Source organism: Papaver somniferum, chromosome 1 (genome assembly GCF_003573695.1).
Source record: "Papaver somniferum cultivar HN1 chromosome 1, ASM357369v1, whole genome shotgun sequence".
NCBI classification, from domain to species: domain Eukaryota; kingdom Viridiplantae; phylum Streptophyta; class Magnoliopsida; order Ranunculales; family Papaveraceae; genus Papaver; species Papaver somniferum.
Genome location: NC_039358.1, coordinates 233,500,889 through 233,519,810, shown reverse-complemented (window position 1 = coordinate 233,519,810; position 18,922 = coordinate 233,500,889). Strand labels below are relative to the sequence as shown.

At 36.2% G+C, this 18,922-nt stretch overlaps 3 protein-coding genes across 3 annotated transcripts; all 3 read right to left on the bottom strand.

Annotated features, from left to right (window-relative positions):
• Positions 1–52: 52 nt before the first annotated feature.
• On the bottom strand, positions 53–4,794 carry LOC113272556 (pentatricopeptide repeat-containing protein At5g16640, mitochondrial-like). The gene is made up of 5 exons (XM_026522377.1): positions 3,994–4,794; positions 3,864–3,885; positions 2,882–2,999; positions 1,215–1,678; positions 53–1,122 (listed from the first exon to the last, which is right to left on the bottom strand). Exons 1-5 carry the CDS (start codon positions 4,767–4,769, stop codon positions 316–318), a joined length of 2,187 nt encoding a protein of 728 aa, XP_026378162.1. The 5' UTR covers positions 4,770–4,794; the 3' UTR covers positions 53–315.
• LOC113319269 (pentatricopeptide repeat-containing protein At1g12775, mitochondrial-like) lies at positions 1,109–2,244 on the bottom strand. Its single transcript, XM_026567542.1, has one exon. It carries the CDS (start codon positions 1,665–1,667, stop codon positions 1,134–1,136), a length of 534 nt encoding a protein of 177 aa, XP_026423327.1. The 5' UTR covers positions 1,668–2,244; the 3' UTR covers positions 1,109–1,133.
• On the bottom strand, positions 4,785–5,342 carry LOC113272549 (pentatricopeptide repeat-containing protein At5g46100-like). Its single transcript, XM_026522372.1, has one exon. The coding sequence runs from the start codon at positions 5,340–5,342 to the stop codon at positions 4,785–4,787; it is 558 nt and encodes a 185-aa protein (XP_026378157.1).
• Positions 5,343–18,922: the final 13,580 nt, after the last annotated feature.

The window sequence follows — 18,922 nt, the reverse complement described above, 5'->3', positions numbered from 1 at the left end:
TTGTACAAGATTAACCTTAACAACCTTCTCTAATTGCCAACTGAAACAGATTTCCATCCTGTCATAGGGAAAACGACATCCCTAACTACTGCAGAAGCCTGGAACCTTACACTACCAAAGAATATTTTGAATAAGAATTCCAAATCCAAAGAACAGAATTCCATACTATGCTGTTTTCCAGAAAGTCTTATCTATAGCACTACTATCATAACAGTAAAAACCAGAAATAAGCAGAAAAAATACTAATATAAAGTTGAAAGAAATAAAGATCCATCTGAGCTCACTTGATAGAGATTTAGATTTTCGTTGTTACCCTCAAGAACAAAATAGCTTTAGATTTTTATGTTCATCTGTTGTAAGAGTGTATATTAACAACGAAATAACAGAATCACTAGGTGCAAATGTTCTTTCACGCATCTTACGAAGAAATTTTAATGCTTTTTCAATCTCCTTCCCTTCAAGAAAACCCTTAATGATGATATCATAAGTTCTAGCATCTGGTAAACAAAGATTCTCTTCCATTTCAACGATTAATTTGTTAGCCTCCATTAACATCTTGCTACGAAAGAGGCCAACCAACATTACGCAATATGTTACCAGATCAGGAATCAATCCTTTACTTGGAATCTCATTAAACAGTTTTCTTGCATCTGTCAACCTGTCAGACTGACACAAACCTTTGATAAGGATGCAGTACATGTAATTATCAGCTGAGATACCAATACCCTCCAAGGATTCAAACAATTCTATTGCCTCCACAATCTTCCCATTCTTGCAGAGACCATCCAAAATTGTACTGTATGTAACTTCATCTGGACATTGACCAAAAGATTGCATCTCATTAAGAAACTTCTGAGCAGTCTTCATTCTTCCATCCTGGTATAGTCCCTTTAACAGTATATTGTAGGTAACTGTTGTGGGTTGTAAGCCATTTTGTTTCATTTCCTTGAATAGCTGCATAGCTTCATCCAACTTATGATTCTTGCAATACCCATCAATTAACACAGAGTAGTTGAACGCATTTGGTTCAAGACCCCTATCCACCATCGAATCAAACAGTTTCACAGCATCTTGCAGCCGACCGGCCAAACACAGACCGTCGATCATTGAATTATAAGTAATCTGATTGGGTTTCATATTAGTTCAAATAACCCCCAAGCATCTTCCATCATCCCATCTTTACAATGTGAATCTATTAAGACATTAAAAGTTACTGTATTGGGTGAAATCCCTCGATCCATCATTTCATCAAAATATCTTCTTGCTTCTTCCTGTTGACCATGTAGGCAATGACCGTGAATCAAAGAATTATAAGTCGTTACATCTGCAGAGATTCCTCTACTAACCATCTTGTCAAAGAGTCTCTTTGCCTCATCCAATCGTCCTGGATTGCAAAGTCCGTTGATCAAAGAATTGTAAACAACCACATTGGGTATAACATTCAAATCACTAAGCATTTCGGAGAAGAGAACCAGAGCTTCATCTACTAAACCTCCTTTGCAAAGTGCATCTATAATGGCAGAATATGATACAACATTGGGTACGCAGTTCCATTTCCCCATCTTGTTTTTTAGCTGAAGAGCAAGACCCACTTGACCAGTTGTAGAAAGCCCATGCATAAGAGTATTACATGTAAAAGCATTAGGTTGAATACCCGTCTTTGTCATTTCGTCGAACACTTTGAATGCAAAAACAATGTTTTGTTGAAGACACAAACCCTTGATAAGTGTAGTGAAAGTGATAACATTAGGCTGATAGTGAAAATCAATGTTTTCTCTTTAACATTTCTCCAAGCCAACAAAACCCATGATCAACTTTTCTTAATTGACAACAGCAATTAATCAAAATATTGAATGTATAAATATTGGGTTGTACCCCAACCAAACTCATTTTCTTATACAACCTCAAGACATCCGAATAACATCTAATCTTCGTCAGTGAACTCAATACATGGCAGAATGTAACATTAGATGGTAATGGTCTTTCCGAAATCAACATGTCAAAGCATCTCAACCCATTATCAAGATTGTTAATTCTTCCAGAGTTGCACTCATCCCTCACAAAACGTTCAAGTTGTGTTATTCTATCACCATTATAACCACCAGAAGCATAATAATATCTCAAAATTTTATGATAATAGTAATAATTACCTCCCCCTGCTCTTGTTTCCAGGAGCAGAAATCTCCGACCAAAATTCATTTCCAGTTTTGGGAATTAGGAATCACTCTGTCACCAAATATCAGAGAGAAGAATTGGGACCAGAATTTGAGATTATGAACTTATTAGTTACGTTTTTTATTTTATTAGGCAGACACTGTAATTTTATAAGGGGTATCCAGGCAACATTACTAATGGGGTGTACTGGGGAAGGGTCCAATTTTCGTATAAGACCAGCTAGTTCAAAAGTATGGTAGTACCATATAGTGGGTGAGGTTTCTGTACCAAAATTGAAGACTCATATAATAATTCTGGGCACTGGTAGTTAGAAGTTTGCACTGGTAGATGAAATTAGAGGTGTATCCTATAGTGGTTGTTAACATTGAAGAGTTGATTCCAGACAAAGAAAACGCAAGATTTGATGCAGAAATTTGGGGTTCGTTTAACAATGCAGCCCGGAAGGCTTATGAATCGGAGATGTCTTAATCAGTCGCCCAGTTTGCGCAATATAAGTCTTTCACGCGCATACTGTAAGTTTCTTTGGATTTGTGTGGTTGTGTTTGCTTTTGCTTGGGTTTAGAGTCTTAAAATTGAATGCTAATACATATGTAAATTGAACTCTTGGATGTTCTTGTACAGTAGTTCAAGAACATTTTATAGTCGTCTTAAGGTTGAAGCTGAATTGATAACTGGGAATGTTAGGGACTCATGGTGTATCACTTACACCTTCGGCTGAAAATCTTAGAACTGCTTATGGTGGCAACAGAAATTATCAAAAATGTAGAAGAAAAAACCTGTATTGATAGCTTCTCAATACTTGCCATCTGAAAGAAATTTCCATTCTGTCATAGAAACAATGACATCCTTAAATAAGCTCAGTATCCTCTGAGACTAGATGAATTTGATTCCAAACTTGGCGATACTAATTAAAACTCTGAAGAGTTATTCAGAAGAGTGCTTCGTATATAATTCATAGCAGCAAAGCAATGTCAATTGGACACTTACTAATTCATTGCTCTTATATTTGGCAAATCTGGTCTACTTCATCAATCAAGCACTTAAACAACAATTTCTTTTAGAGTGGGAATCAACGCGATATGGAAGGATAGAAATTCAAGAGCTGTCTGTGGAGAAGTTAAGCTTCAAGCTGCACTGATGATGAAATCATAGATGCATCTGACTGGTATTCAATCTTTTGGGCAACTTAGATTCGAATGCCGAAACATTGCTTGAGCATTGCCATCTAAAGAATTTGAACATCTCATAAGAAACCGCAGGGAAAAACCTAAACATAAGATGTGGATTTATTATAAAGTGTATATATCCTAATTTCTAAGTGATATTGAGCAGATTATATTTATACAGTTCACCAGAAGCCCTACTGAAACCTGAAAAACTTAGAACACCGCTGATGGTGGCCATAGAAATATCAAAAGTGTATAAGAAAAACCCTGTATTCGTAGCTTCTCAAGTTGCTATCTGAAAGAAATTTCCATTCTGTCAGAGCGACAATGACATCCTTAATCTACAAAGCCTGGAACCTAGCATTCAAAACCGAAAGAACAGAATTCCATATTATGCTACCTTTTTATGAAGTTTCATATGCAGTGCATTATGACAAGAAGAAAAAACAGAAAAATCGGGGAAGAATTAGAAAAGACGAGACATATAAAGAACCATAATTAAATTTATCAAGCCGTGCAAACAGATTTTATAACCAAGGGAGTGCTAAGAGACAAGTAAGGAAACATACCAGTCAAAATCTGTTCGCACTTGATAGAGATACAGATTTTTGCTGTTACACTTAACAACTATAAGGTCTCACAAAAATAGCACTAGAGTTTTTTCAGTTCATCTGTTGAGAGAGTGTATATTAACAAAGAAATAACAGAATCAGTAGGTACAAATTTTCTTTCACGCATCTTATAAAGAAATTGCAGTGCCTTATCAGTTACCTTTCCTGCAAGAAAACTCTTGATGATACTATCATATGTTCTAGAATTTGGTAAACATCCTTTTTCTTCCATTTCGATTATTAATTTATCAGCCTGCCAGAACATCCTGTAATGAAAGAGCCCAACAATCATTGTGTTATATGCTACTGTATCAGGAACTAATCCTTTTTTAAGAATCTCACCAAACAGTTTCTTTGCATCTTCCAACTTGCCAGCTCGAAAGAAACCATGAATAAGAATACTGTACATTTCAACGTTGGGTAAGATACCGTTACGCTCCATGGATTCAAAAAATTCCATTGCCTCCACAATTTTTCCATTCTTGCAGAGACCATCCAAAACTGTACCATATGTAATTTCATTTGGACATTGACCAAAAGATTGCATCTCATTAAGAAATCTCTGAGCAGTCTTCATTCTTCCATGCTGGTATAGTCCCTTTAATAGTATACTGTAGGTAACTGTTGTCGGTTTTAATCCATTTTGTTTCATTTTCTTGAATAGCTGCATATCTTCATCCAACTTACGATTCTTGCAATACCCATCGACTAATACATTGCAATTGATAACATCCGGCTGAATGCCCCTATCTAGCATCAAGTCAAACAGTTTAATCGCTTCTTGCAGCCGACCTGCCAAACACAGACCGTCGATCATTGAATTATAAGTAATCTAATTGGGTTTCATGCTTATCTGGACCATTAGTTTAAATAACCTCCAAGCATCTTCCATCATCCCATGTTTGCAATGTGAATCTATTAATATACTAAAGGTTATTGTATTAGGTAAAATCCCTCGATCCATCATTTCATCAAAATATCTTCTTGCTTCTTTCAATTGACCATGTAGGCAATGACCATGAATCATACAAGTATACGTCCTTACAGTCCCATACATTCCTCTACTAACCTTCTCGTCAAAGAATCTCTTTGCCTCATCCAACCGTCCTAGATTGCAAAGTCCGTTGATCAAAGAAGTGTAAACAACTACATTGGGTATAACATTCAAATCTCTAAGCATTTGGGAGAAGAGAACCAGAGCTTCATCAACTAGACCTTCTCTGCAAAGTGTATCTATGATGACAGAATATGAAACATCATCAGGTCTGCAGTTCCATTTCCCCATCTTCTTTTTAATCTGAAGAGCACGACCCACTTGACCAGTTGCACAAAGCCCATGTATAAGAGTATTACATGTGGAGACATTAGGTTGAATACCTATTTGAGTCATTTTAGCAAACACCTGAAATGCCGAATCAATCTTTTCTTGAAGACACAGACCCCAAACGAGTGTAGTGAAAGTGATAACATTAGGCTGATGACCTCTCTTAATAATCTCTCCAAGCAAACAAAACCCATGATTAATTTTTCCCAATTTACAATAGCAATTAATCAAAATGCTGAATCTATACAAATCAGGTTGCACACCCAACCAAATTCATCATCTTGTACAACAAAATGACATCTGAATAACATTTGATTTTGGATAATGAACCCAAAAGATGACAGAATGTATCATTAGATGGTAATGGTCTTTCTGAAATCAATTGGTCAAAGTATCTCAACCCATCATCAAGATTCTTAATCTTTCCAGATTTACACTCATCCCTCACAAAACTCTCAAGTTTTGTTATTCTATTATAACCACCACCAGAAGCATAATGATAATATCTCACAATTTTATGATAATTGAGTAGAAATGAATGATAATGATAACAATTACCTCCTCCGGCTGCTCTTGTATCCAGCAGCTGCAGTAATCTCCGGCCCAAATTCATTTCTTAAGATCTGTGAGAGAAGCTAGGTAGGTTGGGAACTTTTGAGTATTATTGGGTGACCACTTTCAGAAAGCAAATTTACTTTACTTTACTCTTTGTTCTGTAGGTGGGAACCCATATGGTTGGTGGTAAATTTTATTGGGTGTGCCTTCATAATCATGAGTGATGTTGTAGAGTCAGCCGTTGATTTACCATGAAATCATTGGTTGGAGGACTACTTGAACTCCACCAACTCCATAATCCATGCTTTAATCTCTTTGATTCAGGAATTCTGTAATAATCCTGTTTATAACTGGATTTTGTCTTAGGAAGTTTCATCCTAACCATACTGTCTAAGAGCATTTCCTATGGCAATGGCCAAACAAAAAAATTTGTTCAGCCAGGTCGATGGCCAAACTCGGTTTTCCACTATGGAAAAGCAATGGACGCTGGGACAATAGACACGCGTCCGAGATGAAATCGCTGGCGCTCGAAGGCTAGTCGTTGGCATCAGCAAGCAAAACTCTGGCGACAGGACAGCTGACGCGGCGTCACTCAGGATGTCGCCAGAGTTTTTGTTGCTGACGCCAACTGCTAGTTTTTAAATTTTCGAATTTTGCTTTTTCCCTCTGTAAATTACCATCATCTTCGAACAATTCACTCACACCAAAATTCACCTTAATTTTCTCTTCTAAAAAATGGCTGAAAAGGCGATCACACTTTTTTGCGATGCAAAACTTGAAGCTGTTGTTTCTAAGATATGTGGGAGTTTTAAAAAGATTGAAAATTGTAAAAGGGAAGTGCAAGTTTTAGAAGTTGCTCCAAGAAAATGTTCCGCTAAAAGGCAAAGAAGAGATCCGGTTTTGAAAGTTAACAACAAAAAATTCAAAAACAAAGGTGAAACTGTCAAAGAGCGCGTCGAACGGAAAATACGTCAAATGAAGATAAACAGGAGGCCAAAACTTGTACTTGATTTTTATTGAAGTTGTTTAGTATGTCTAAGTTTACATCTTGTAAAAAGAATTGGCAGTAATATCCATGAATGAAAATGTTTATATTCTAAAATAGATTTCCACTTCAGATTAAAAGCGAAATTTATTACAATTTATTAAACTTGCAAATAACATTAAACCACAACAAAAACATCAAACTACATCAAACCTCCTGGGTTTCCCGTCAACGAGACGAACATTGAAAACACGTTCTCCCAAAAAGAATTGTCATGAGAAATAAGAATACCAGTGATTACCCTATGAAAGAAATATGCTTTGCATAGAGTTATATCCTCTTCTTCGGTAAACTTGGGACCAGGATTTCTAAGAGACATTTCTGCAAAGGAGGAGAAGAGATATAAGAAGAAGAAGAAGAAGAAGAAGAAGAAGAAGAAGTGATTTTGGAGATACAATGAATCACATTTATAGGACGAGAAAGAAAAATTTGTCGTTGAGCACCCTAAGAATGTTGAAACAAGCATGGAAGTCGAAAGGACGACCGCGGTGAGATGCTGGCCACATCGCTAGAGTTCTGGGCAACACTTCATGTTCGGATTCACCGTTGAGCTTATTTCGGTGATTCTCCATTAGTTGGGCGACGAACTCCAATACATTCTTACTAATTACACTAAAATGATGCTGCAATCCATGAGAATCACGCCCATAGATGTTCCCAGTTTCAGCGGTGAACATTCTGTAACATTTCTCCTAGAAAGTCAACGTCGAATCGGCTACATTACCCATGACAGCATCTTGTGTGTGAAAAAAAGGCTCTACAAATAGCTAAATCCTCTTGTTGAGTGAATCTAACAGCACGAACTCTTGGAGGCATTTTTGTAGATGATTTGAGAGAGAAGAATGTGTAGAATGTGTGAATTTAGAGTTGAAATGAGGAGTATTTATAGAAGTAAAAAAATATAGCCGTTGGATTACCAAATTATTCAACCGTTGGGATGGAACCGTTGGCGTCATTGACGTGGACGCTGCAGGCATGCCTGAAAGCGCCGGCGTCATCACTCAAATCGCGCGTTTTCAATGAAAACTCTGGCGTCAGGGGGATGTCGCTAGAGTTGTTGGTGATGACTCGCGTCCTTGCACCAGACGCGCGTCCGTTAGTGTGTCTCAATGTTCAAATGAACAAATCTGTTCATTTGAACATCCATTTTTTTGATTTGTTCATCCCATAATGGAATCAAAATGAACAAGCTAGTGATTTCGGATCTTATTTTTTTATTAAAAAAAAAAAGTCTTTATGTGTGTGCAACCTAATGAAGAAATATGTATAAGAGAAAAAGAAAGTTTATCTATCCGGTCGCGCTAGGCGTCTTGCTATTTGCTCGCCACTTACCCGCATGCTGAGGTGGTTGGGTGACCTGGTATAATGAGTTGGTTTTCTTTCTTCCACGTATTAGTCTGAAGAGAGAGGAAATTAAAAGATAACTATTCTTCTCACTTGCCTGCCAAAGTAGATCTTTCCTCTTTCTACAATATATATAATTGTCCTCTGTTTCTCATCTTCATCACCATCTCAACCCTAGTTAGCAATTCGGGATTCGGCAAACGTACGGAACGGAAAACGTACGAGTATTATACGGTTTTGTAAAATTCAGATTCGGTCCAAAATTCGGTCAACGGGACGTGATTCGTCATTAATTCGGAACGGCATACGTACGTGTATAATTCGATTTATAAATGTGAGTTCGGCTCTGAAAATTCGGTATCTATATATAACAAATAATTTGTATTTATAAGGTCATAGACCAATTTTTATGCATATGTGTGAGTTATTTAAGGAAAAATAAACTCAATATGATGATATTAATAATATATACAACATTAGTTATCCAAAAAGGACGTCGTATGGTGGTTTAGATGCTTGGTTAGTGAGTTTGAGATCTCTCTCACCTTCACCTTCAAATCTCTTCAGTCGTTTTTGTTTCATAAAAATTACAACACGTCTAATATTCGGTCGTGTATGTTCGGGAGGCAGTAAAGCCCAAAAGTGGAGTCTTTGAAAAGTAAAAGCTAAAGAATTTATGGCGAATTAAGCGGACGTATCATTCGGGATACGTAAAATTCGTGAACGATTCGCGAATAATCCGGGAATGCCACATAATACGCGACTTGGGTTCGGAGTTGCAAACGTACGCGAATAAGACGGTAAAATTCGTGATACGGAAAAATTCGCGAATGATTCGCGAATCATTCGCGAACTTACTAACTAGGATCTCAACTAGTATCCGTGATTTTTAAACAGTATTGGTGATTGATGTTCTGGTGTATTTGATTTTCGGAAAAAAAAAATTAAAAAAAAAAAAAAAAATCGTTTACTTCCCTTAACTTTTTCCTCTTCTACCACTCCTTTTCTTTTGTTTCATATCTTAATCCCAAATATGTTGATTCTCAAACCATATTTGTGATTAACATTTGGATGTGTTTTATTTTGGAAGCTGTTTAGAAAGTCTGTTAATTGAATATTTGGAATCAGCCATTTGATTATGAAAAGACTGTGTACTGCAGCAGCCATTTGATTGTAAGAACAAAAATTAACTGGTTTGATTCAGAGACTTAAAAGAGAATTTTGTTGATATGAAATTTGGGATTTGAAAATTGGGGTTTTTCTGGGTGAATCTTAATGTCAGCGGTGTTCACTGATTATGCCAAAATACTATCACTAAAAATGTCGGCATTGATGGATGATTTCTCCGTGTAGATGTTATTTTTCTATATGGGTAGTTGGAATTTTTACAAGTACTTTGTTTTGGGATTGTGTATCTAGGTTTGCTTGGGTTTTTTTTTGATTTTTGATCACAAATTAATCAATCACTAAATTGGTCAATTTGATATTTAATTTCTGTGCAGTCATATGCTGAATTATCATCATCTCTAGTGGTGATGCGTGGAATAGAGAAGTGGGAGATGAAATAAGGGGAGTTTTCTGGGTTGAGTTGAGAAGTTTAATAAAGTTGCAGAAATCTGAATCTTTCGTCATGTTTCTCTCTCCTTGGCACGTCATCATACTGCTACGTGTAAAGTATAGAAATAAAAGTGGAGCCAAGCAGGTTAACACATTAGAAGGCGTGGATTGAGTCCTTATCTATAACCCCAACTAATTCGATACCTACTGCATGGGCATACTTAACGACAACCATGTAAGGTGTCCTAAAAAATCCCCAAGAACACGTGTCACGAGACAATTTTCCTATAAACATTTTCAATGCAAGCGGTCAGGTAAATCTTTACCTATTTGGTGGGGTCATTAGTGGTGGAAGCATGCCTGGCTTAAGCATATAGTTTAAGTTTGCTATTCTTTTGGTGTCCATTTGACTCATATTAATTTTTATTTGTCCATTTTAACCATGTTTTAAAAATATTTGAACAAATGACCTATTTTTTGATTAAAAAATTGGGAAGTTAGGGTTGGGTTGAACTAGGTAAGCCATGCCCTAGTTCCGTCCTTGTGGGTCATTCGTAAATGACAAAAATAAATAAATATAAGACTATCTCTAATTTTCAAGATCTTATCTAACACTTTTTTGTTCGAATTTAGAGATAAAAAAATAACATGACATAAGATCCATGGACATGACGAAAGTTTAATCTAGACTTTCTACATCTCATGTCTCTTTTTTTATGACTTTCTACATTGGAGATAAAATTTTGGTGCAAAAAGTCTTAAATCCTAAGTGTATGCTATTTAGAACCTTTGCCCCTTGCGTTGAAAATTCTCCAAATAAAAGTGGGCAACTGCCGCGTGTAGCCCGTTTTCCCATAATATGGCCCTTTCAAAATTGCAAAGAGTCTTTTTTAAAACGAAATTAAAGCGGTTAACAACAACTACCCAACAACATTGCATGTGGGACTACAAAGCGAGGTATGGCCTCGTGCCTAGCTTTTTTAGTTAAGTTAATGGACACCAACTTCTAGTGTTGTATAATCTTCCTTTGATTATGTCAGGAAATTTTTTTTCATCTCATATACGAAAACTTCATGTTTCGTAAAGTGTTATCCGATTAATTCGAGACATATACTCATTATGAAATATGTCTTTCGGCATTAAAAAATGTAAGTAGACATACATATATGTCATCAACCATGGATTACTTTAGGAACAAAAACAAAAATAAAAATAAAAGGTAAAGATGATATGTCACCAAAAACATTGAAAATATGTAAACAAATCTCCAATAATTTCGTGATCTCAAGGGCCAACAAGAGGATCGAAGTTACGGACACTTCCTTTTACCAAAAGAAAATTAAACTAAGATCGATATAGTCACTACAAGGACTAATGATATTGGCTAACAAGATGGGTGCGCACTGATAGGCACATTTTTGTGTCTTATATAATTTCAATTGTATATATTATTAGTGCTCGATTTTATATTTATTATGGCTTTTTATGTCCCTGTAGGTATTTTTGGAGAAATAAGCTTTTGCGGCGAAATTGGCTAAAAAAGTGGTTTTTGCGCTCGTGGGAGAAAATTACTATACAGACTCTCACTTTGGATAAGGGGTAACCTGATTACTAAGGGGTAACCTATTTCCAGGCAGCTGCTAAAGGGAGAACAGCACAGGATAGGGGGACACCCACCTTCTTCACGATTTGAATCAAAAAGATTTGGCGGGAAAAGATACCTCACGTCTGCAGATTTTGGACGTGAAGCTTTGGGAAGTTTTAAAGAGATTCAACACCGGAAATTGATTGGGCTGGACTTGATATGACTTAACAAGTTCATTAGAAGCAATTGGACCGATCAACTTGGGATAGAATAGTCGGGAATTGAAATCAAAGTCAAATAAGGAAACACGGCTTCATGGGTTCAAAATCTGTTATTCAAGGAGATTAAAGGCAAGTAAACTCTTTCCAAAGATACATATATATCTAAGGAAGAGTTTGAGATAAGTGGGAAAGCTCAGAAACGCGTAAAACAAATTTGGGAAGCGATTATTGCCGTGACTTCCAAGAAAGGGAAAATGGAATTTTGATGCGATTTGGGAAAGATTCAATGACCCTTTTGTGTATAAATAGGATGCTTAGGTCCCCTATAAGAAGAACGGAGAGTTTGGGGTCGAGAGAAGAGCTCAGGAGGCGAGAATTAGAGCTGCACATGAGCCGGTACAGTCCGGTTTTCTGTTGGAAACGGTACCTGTACACGGAGTTGACCGGTTCTTCAATTTGAGGACCTGTACCTGTACCTGGACTTGTACCTGTCCCGGTAAGACCGGTCCGGTTCCACTCCGGTACCGGTTTTTTACCTGAATTTTAACACACACAGTAAAGTAACAACCTAAGACTAAGAGTCTAAGACTAAGTTCAACATTACAAAGTTCAAAATAACAAAGGTTTAAAACATCACAGAATAATAAGTGTATCACACTTTAAGTTCAACATTAAAATTTTAAAACATAGTACTAAAAACAACATTTCCATAAGTCTGCGACAAGAAATGAAAAGAAATCCTTGCAAAGGATGGGGGACTTCTCGAACAATTGGCACTGGCTGCACTGAGTCACTGACACGGAGTTTACATCAAGCTTCTTTTAGCAGAGAATCCCATATGGCTGCAACATGGAACAAAAAAGTAAAACAAGAAAGTAAGCAAGCAATACAAGAAAACTTGAAAAGTAAGTTCTATTAAATAGAAGAAAACCTAATATATTACCTGCCTCATCTTCAACAGCATCATCAGGTATATAGTCACATAGAAGATCAAGAGCAATGGGCTTTTAAAGAAAGCTTTGTGTACAGAGCAATGCTTCGACTGTCCTTGTAGACATAGAAGCTCTCCATGGAGTCAGCACGCGCTTCCCGGTGCTAAAAGCTGATTCAGAGGCCACTGAAGACACATGCATGGCTAATATATCTCTTTCCATGTATGAAAGTATCTTATACATGCTTGCATTAGCCTGGCACCAAGCCAATATGTCAAAATGGTCAGGTTGACCTATTTCACGCATTCCACCTTCAATCACATCTGTCAAATACCTGTCGAGCTCAGTTGTTCTTGCCTCTTCAACACAACTTGGGGTGTCCCAATGTTGTTTCCTCCTTGATTGATTTCTAGAAAACAGACCAACAGATTGCACACTAACTGGATAAGCAACAGTATCACTACTTGACCCCTCCTCATGAACTGAATACAAGGACTTATAATCTTCAAAGAGTTCCTCAAATTCTAATTTCACCTTTCTCATAACTCTTTGAACCTCCCATGTATTATTCTCATACAAACAATTAAGAGTAAATTCCAAACCCTTTTGTTTCTCTCTTGGATCTAACAGATGAGCAATAAACATTACAGAATTCATTGATTCATACACACCCCAATACTTATGGTACTTAGCACACATTAGACGAGACATACGAGCAATAAAAGGATCTGATGCTACATTGTTTCTAAATTCTACTAATTGTTCATTGATGAGTAACAATTGCCATAAGAACATATGAGTAGTGACTTGTATAGATGCAGAAAAGTTGACAGTAGCATCGAAGAATACCTTTAGACACTTCACAAGAGAGAAACATTGGTGTAGGAACAGCAACAATGCTATTGCTGGAATCATCTGGTGCTTTGCGCTTCCCCATTTAGCACCTCAAAGGCCTGCAAGAGAAGTAAAGAACATTATATGCAGTAAGTAAACAGAACTAACAAAATTAACCACATACAACTACATCAAAACATCATATCTGACTTTCAATGAAAACAATTAAAAACGACAACACACAATTGCATACTAAATACACAATTGCATAATTTCAATGAAAACAATTAAACAGAACTAACAAAATTAATCCATGAACTTTTTTACATGGATTCACCAATAACAAATACAACTACACGAAAAATCACCCACCAATAACATTTCACTAGCTTCAAATCTTGTAACTACCAGGACACTCAATTAAACTAGGCAGAAACAGAGACACTGAACACAATTAGCTTAAGTAATTTTAAGTTTTTAACTATACAATAACTCAACTCAACATCACAGATTTTGGGAATGGAATTGATAAAAACAAAAACTAACATATATCCATGTCTAGTTGTCTACTGCTTATCAAATCTCAACATGGGTATACACGGAATCACATAAATCAGTCAACACAAAATAAAAACCCTAATTCAATCTCAAATCAAACCCTAATTCAATTTCAAATCAAACCCTATTTCAATCTTAGATTCTTAATAGTAACAAAACAATTGTTACTCCTAGTTTAAATCGATTTCAAATCCAGTATTACACGATTCAAAGTTTCAAACCCTAGTTTATTCCATAATCGATTTCAAATCCCATGAGAGTTACAAGTAACTTACAAATCTAAGAAGAAGAAGAAGAGCAAGTATCCAAGTTTATACCTTAACGAATCGATGAAGGTGGTGACTGGTCACTGGTGAATCATGAATGGTTGTGAAGAACGAGTGAACGACTGCTGCTCTTCAGGGAAGAAAAAAAAAAGAAAACTGAAATGAAAGTCGATAGAATTAGAGATAACTTATACCTATGACGGACGGTCAGGATGTAAGATCCCCAAAAAAATCTACGACTACAATTAACCGGGACATATGGGCCGGGACAGGTCGGGACTCACCCCAGAACCAGTACCAGTACCGGCCTACTCCGGTTCTCAGTTTTAAGAACCGGTACCTGTCCCATCTACTCCGGTTCCGGTTCGGTACGAGTCCGGTTTTTCCGGTTCCGGGTCGGTACAGGTAAAATGGACCGGGTCTTGTGCAGCCCTAGCGAGAATCAGAGATTACAGGAGGCCCGTCTCTGCTGCTGCTGCTGCTACACGAAGAACAGACTTCCACAGACAGTCGTTCTTCAACTGAGACAAGCACAGACGCCTGTCAGTCTTAAAACAACAGCAACAGACGCACTTATTTTCTATCGTTCTTATCTGGACGCCTTCTATGGGTCGCAGAATCACTGATTTTATTATTTTCACTCTTTTAATCAACTTTTTGAGCAACAAACATGTATTTTGAGCAAGTGATTAACATGAGGAGCTAAACCCCACAGGAAGCCCTATTTCACGCATGTGGTAATTCTAATAATTCTTTTATGACTATTTGCATTGATTTTTAATCGACTTATGATTTTTATTGAATGAGTATGATTTCGTTTGATGGTGTATGCTTGGTCTATGTATTTTTGATACATCATGCTTTTGATTTACAATCATTACTTTTCAAAAATCTATTTTTGGCAAAGAACAAGAGTCCATATTTATATTATTTGATCTATAATTGATTGGAATTATTATTTGATTCGCATGAATGGAATTTGGTGGAATCCTGAGTCTCAGTCTCACTCGATATTGTGACAAACCTTTTGTATATATATTTTCTATTTTTATTTTATGTTTATAACCCAATCTTATCAAGTCTGAGTTGAACGAACTTTACTACCACTTAAAAACTACATCATTTTTGGCGCCGCCGATGCGGATTTGTATTAGGTTTTAGGTTTTAGATTTATTTTATTTCTTTTAGAATTTTTGTTCTCTTTTACGCCTTTGGTATTTTTTGATTCTTTTCAGATTTCGAGCGAAGCTACAAGGAAAGAAAAAGTGCTGTAAAAGGAAAGCATCGCCAAAGAAGGAAAGAAAAGAGGAATCCGAAAGGAGTGAAGAAGAATATTTTGTATATAGTTATTTTGTTTTATATTTAGAAACTGTAAATAGGGTATTATTTTTGTAATTTTTCTTTTCCTTTTTGGGACATTTTTATTTTTGGACTTTTTGGACATTCTTGGACATTATTTTTAAACCCTAAGGAAGGGTCAAAATTAAATATCAATTGTTTGCAGGGAAGAACGACAATTACGATACTGTCTCGGCCCCTCGGGTTCGTACACTGACATCGGAGTCGGTGGCCTGAGTCGACTTCAACGGTTCATCGCCCGTCTGGTACGGGAGATTCCTTTTACTCGTGATAGCTCTATTTGGTTTTGATGACCCACAGAAATTTCGGCTATTACTTTATGATTCTATGAGGTGACTAATTCTTTCTTAGTCTGGCCGAAGACTTTAAACTTAGCACTTCTTGGGAGGTAACCCAACATTCATGCAACACGGTAATATCTTTCCTTATCTCTTTTGCTTCAAATGGTAACAGTTTCTCCTTGTTCATGCTTTTAATTTCATCTTTAGAACATTGAGGACAATGTTAGATTTAAGTTTGGGGGTATGGGAGAAACTTTTTAGTTGCAGTATGAATAAATAAACTCCAGAACCTAGAAATTTATGCCTATTGAGGATTGCACTAACTAATCTAAGTGGATGGAAGCATTTTGATTGTAGGAGTTGAGGAACCAATCTGATTAGATGGAAAGATCTAAAGAGTCTATTCATAAAAGCACAAAGCTCAGGTGTTAGAAATAACATGATAGTTTCACCATATCTCGTTGAGTCCTTTTCACTTCTATTTTTATTTTTTATTTTTTTTAAACTATGTTTCTATAAGTGATTAGGTGGGGCTCACGATTCAAGTTGTTACCAATGCTAGGGTGAATTAGAGTGATTGAGATACAAAAAAAAAAAAAAAAAGATTATAATGAAAAAACAAAGAAAAAAAAAAAATTGAGACCAGACCATTTGAAAGAGCAGAAATCAATAACCAATATTGGCTAAAAGTTCTTAGGATTCCAAATTTTATATCTCGTTAGGGAGAATTGATGGGGGAAAACCAACAAAATTATCCTTTGTACAATTAACAAAATTGTGTCGACATTAAAAAAAAATATTGTCGTTTTCAATATTGCTTAGTCAACTTACGGATGGTTTCTTAGAAAAAAGAAAAATAGAAATCATTGATCACATGATCTTCGTATAATGGACGTAGGTTTTTCAACCATGCATGTGAATAATTACTGTGAAGGTAATCAAATTGCGACAATACCAATTTTTTTATGATGCTTACAGTTTTCATTATGGGAATAGAAACTGTAAACCATATTTCGATGGATTTTGTTTTTTATTCTTCTCTAGAGAAAAGATTAGAGAAGAACAGAAAATCAACTTAAATGGTATAGTTAGAACGCGTAATTGGGGATATGAAAACTAATTGGGGGATATGAATTACTTCCCCCAACCAATAGTGTCTGCTAAGTACCCTTCCCTCAAAATGAAAAACAAAAAACAAAATCATATCCCCCATTTCCATCTTCACTTCTCATTAGTCTCTTTTAGGGTTAAAGCTTTGAAACCCAAATGTTTCCCATTCCCTTTCAAATTCTATATTTTCCCCACTCCCTTTCAAATTCTCTTCTCCTTCTCTGTCGGCTCCTCACTTTGAAAACGATTTATTTTTCACATTCGGAAGTAATGAAGACCACGCCGAAAATGATGAAGGTCATATCGGAAGTGATGAAGACCACGCCGGAAGCGATGAATACCATGCCGGAAGTGATGAAGACCATGTCGGAAATATATTTTTTACATCGCCGGAAGTGATGAAGACCATGCCGGAATTGATGAATTCAATGCCGGAACTAAATGCCGGCATGCTCGAGAACATCCTACCAATGTCGGTAGTCAAGTGAAAACAAAAATCAATTTTCTGGATACTTTTCATCATGTGCCGGCATAGAAATTTAAGCAACATACTATGCCGGCATAGGTACCGACATGCTCGAGAATTAACTGACTGTGCCGGCAGTGGACGGATTAAAACCAAAAAAATATGTTTTCAAGATCAAAACCATAAAAGTTTGTTTTTCTGGTTGCGCCCCCCCGGACCTCCCGGATAGTGGCAAACATTTATGAAAATTTCCACAAATGCCGGCATGGTTTTTACAGTTGAATACAATGCCGGCACCGAGCTATTTCAGCTGCAACAATGGTGGATTCAAAGAACAAAAAATTCAACCTCTTAGCAACAATTCTCTCTTCACAATCATCCTCCACATTCACCAAAAAAAAGTTCCCTCTCAATTTTTTTTCCACCTTTCTACTCTCATCTCACTCACCCAAATACAAATACAAATACACACTAATCATTTAACAAATACTTAAGATTTTTATTAATTATTATTAACCACTAAACCTGATTAGTGAGGGGTAGATTAGGATTTTAAAAACTACTTAGATAAGGGGTGACCCTGATTTAATATTTGTCCTTTTCCTCTATCCCCCAATTAGTTTCCATATCCCCAATTGCGTATTCTAAAATGTATTGCCCGCAGCTCATAAATAAATCCATGGATTAACCAATGGATTTTAGTTGAGCAAAAGAAATCTTCGAGAATAACCAAAATCGTATTTTAGTCGGGGTTCCGAAAATATATAAAATCCATCCCCAAAAAAATACATCATGATATCCATAGAAAGAGAATGGCATAGTAAACAAAATAGTTATGAACAATTTAATAATACTATAGGTGAAAAAAAAATAAAAAAAATAAAGACTTACATGATCCATATTCCATAGTGTTTTGTTGTAAGTCGTAACAAACCGATGAAGACTTGTAGTGCCCATGCACAGAATATGTTTCAAAGCGTAAAGCCTTGCATCACCGCTTCATAGTCGGTAAGCCACACTTTCGTTTCGATACGGTAGTCCGTCCAAAGATTATACATGCAAAAGAGACAAAACAACAAAATCAATGTTGAAATAAATTGATGTATGTAAAGCCCTTGAATCAATATCACCCCTTAATTGGGAGCCCCAAAAAATAATAGGTCCTCCCACTTCAGGGCAAAAAAAGTCACCCAAACTTAAATTTGGTGATCCCTTATCCAAATTTTATTTTGATGACTAAACTACCCATAAATGATTAGTCCTAATAATTAGATAAGTTAAATTAATTAGTTGGTTAGGTTAAAATCAAATTTAAGAATTAATTTTTTTTTTTTTGGGGGGAAGTTGTGTTTTTTGTGTGTTGTGAAGAAGAAGAGGAGTTTTTTGGGGAAAACTTAAGGTTTTTATAAATGAGTGATTCAAGTGGAGGAAATGATGTTGGTGAAGGTTCAAATAACAAACATGATTGTGTTGATGGTATGATTATCTTATATTCCCATTTGGATTGGATGTATGATGAAGACATGTTAGTAG

Bases quoted from the DNA above. Each gene is read 5' to 3' on its own strand.
- LOC113319269 (XM_026567542.1), bottom strand. From the start codon at position 1,667: ATGACAAAGACGGGTATTCAACCTAATGCTTTTACATGTAATACTCTT.
- LOC113272549 (XM_026522372.1), bottom strand. From the start codon at position 5,342: ATGACTCAAATAGGTATTCAACCTAATGTCTCCACATGTAATACTCTT.
- LOC113272556 (XM_026522377.1), bottom strand. From the start codon at position 4,769: ATGATCGACGGTCTGTGTTTGGCAGGTCGGCTGCAAGAAGCGATTAAA. The intron at 1,679-2,881 runs GTAAGTGATACA...TTGCATTCAAAG, and splicing joins TAAGATTTTCAGCCGAAGGT to TGTTCGACGAAATGACAAAG. The intron at 1,123-1,214 runs GTAACTTTTAAT...AAACCCAATCAG, and splicing joins GAGGGATTTCACCCAATACA to ATTACTTATAATTCAATGAT.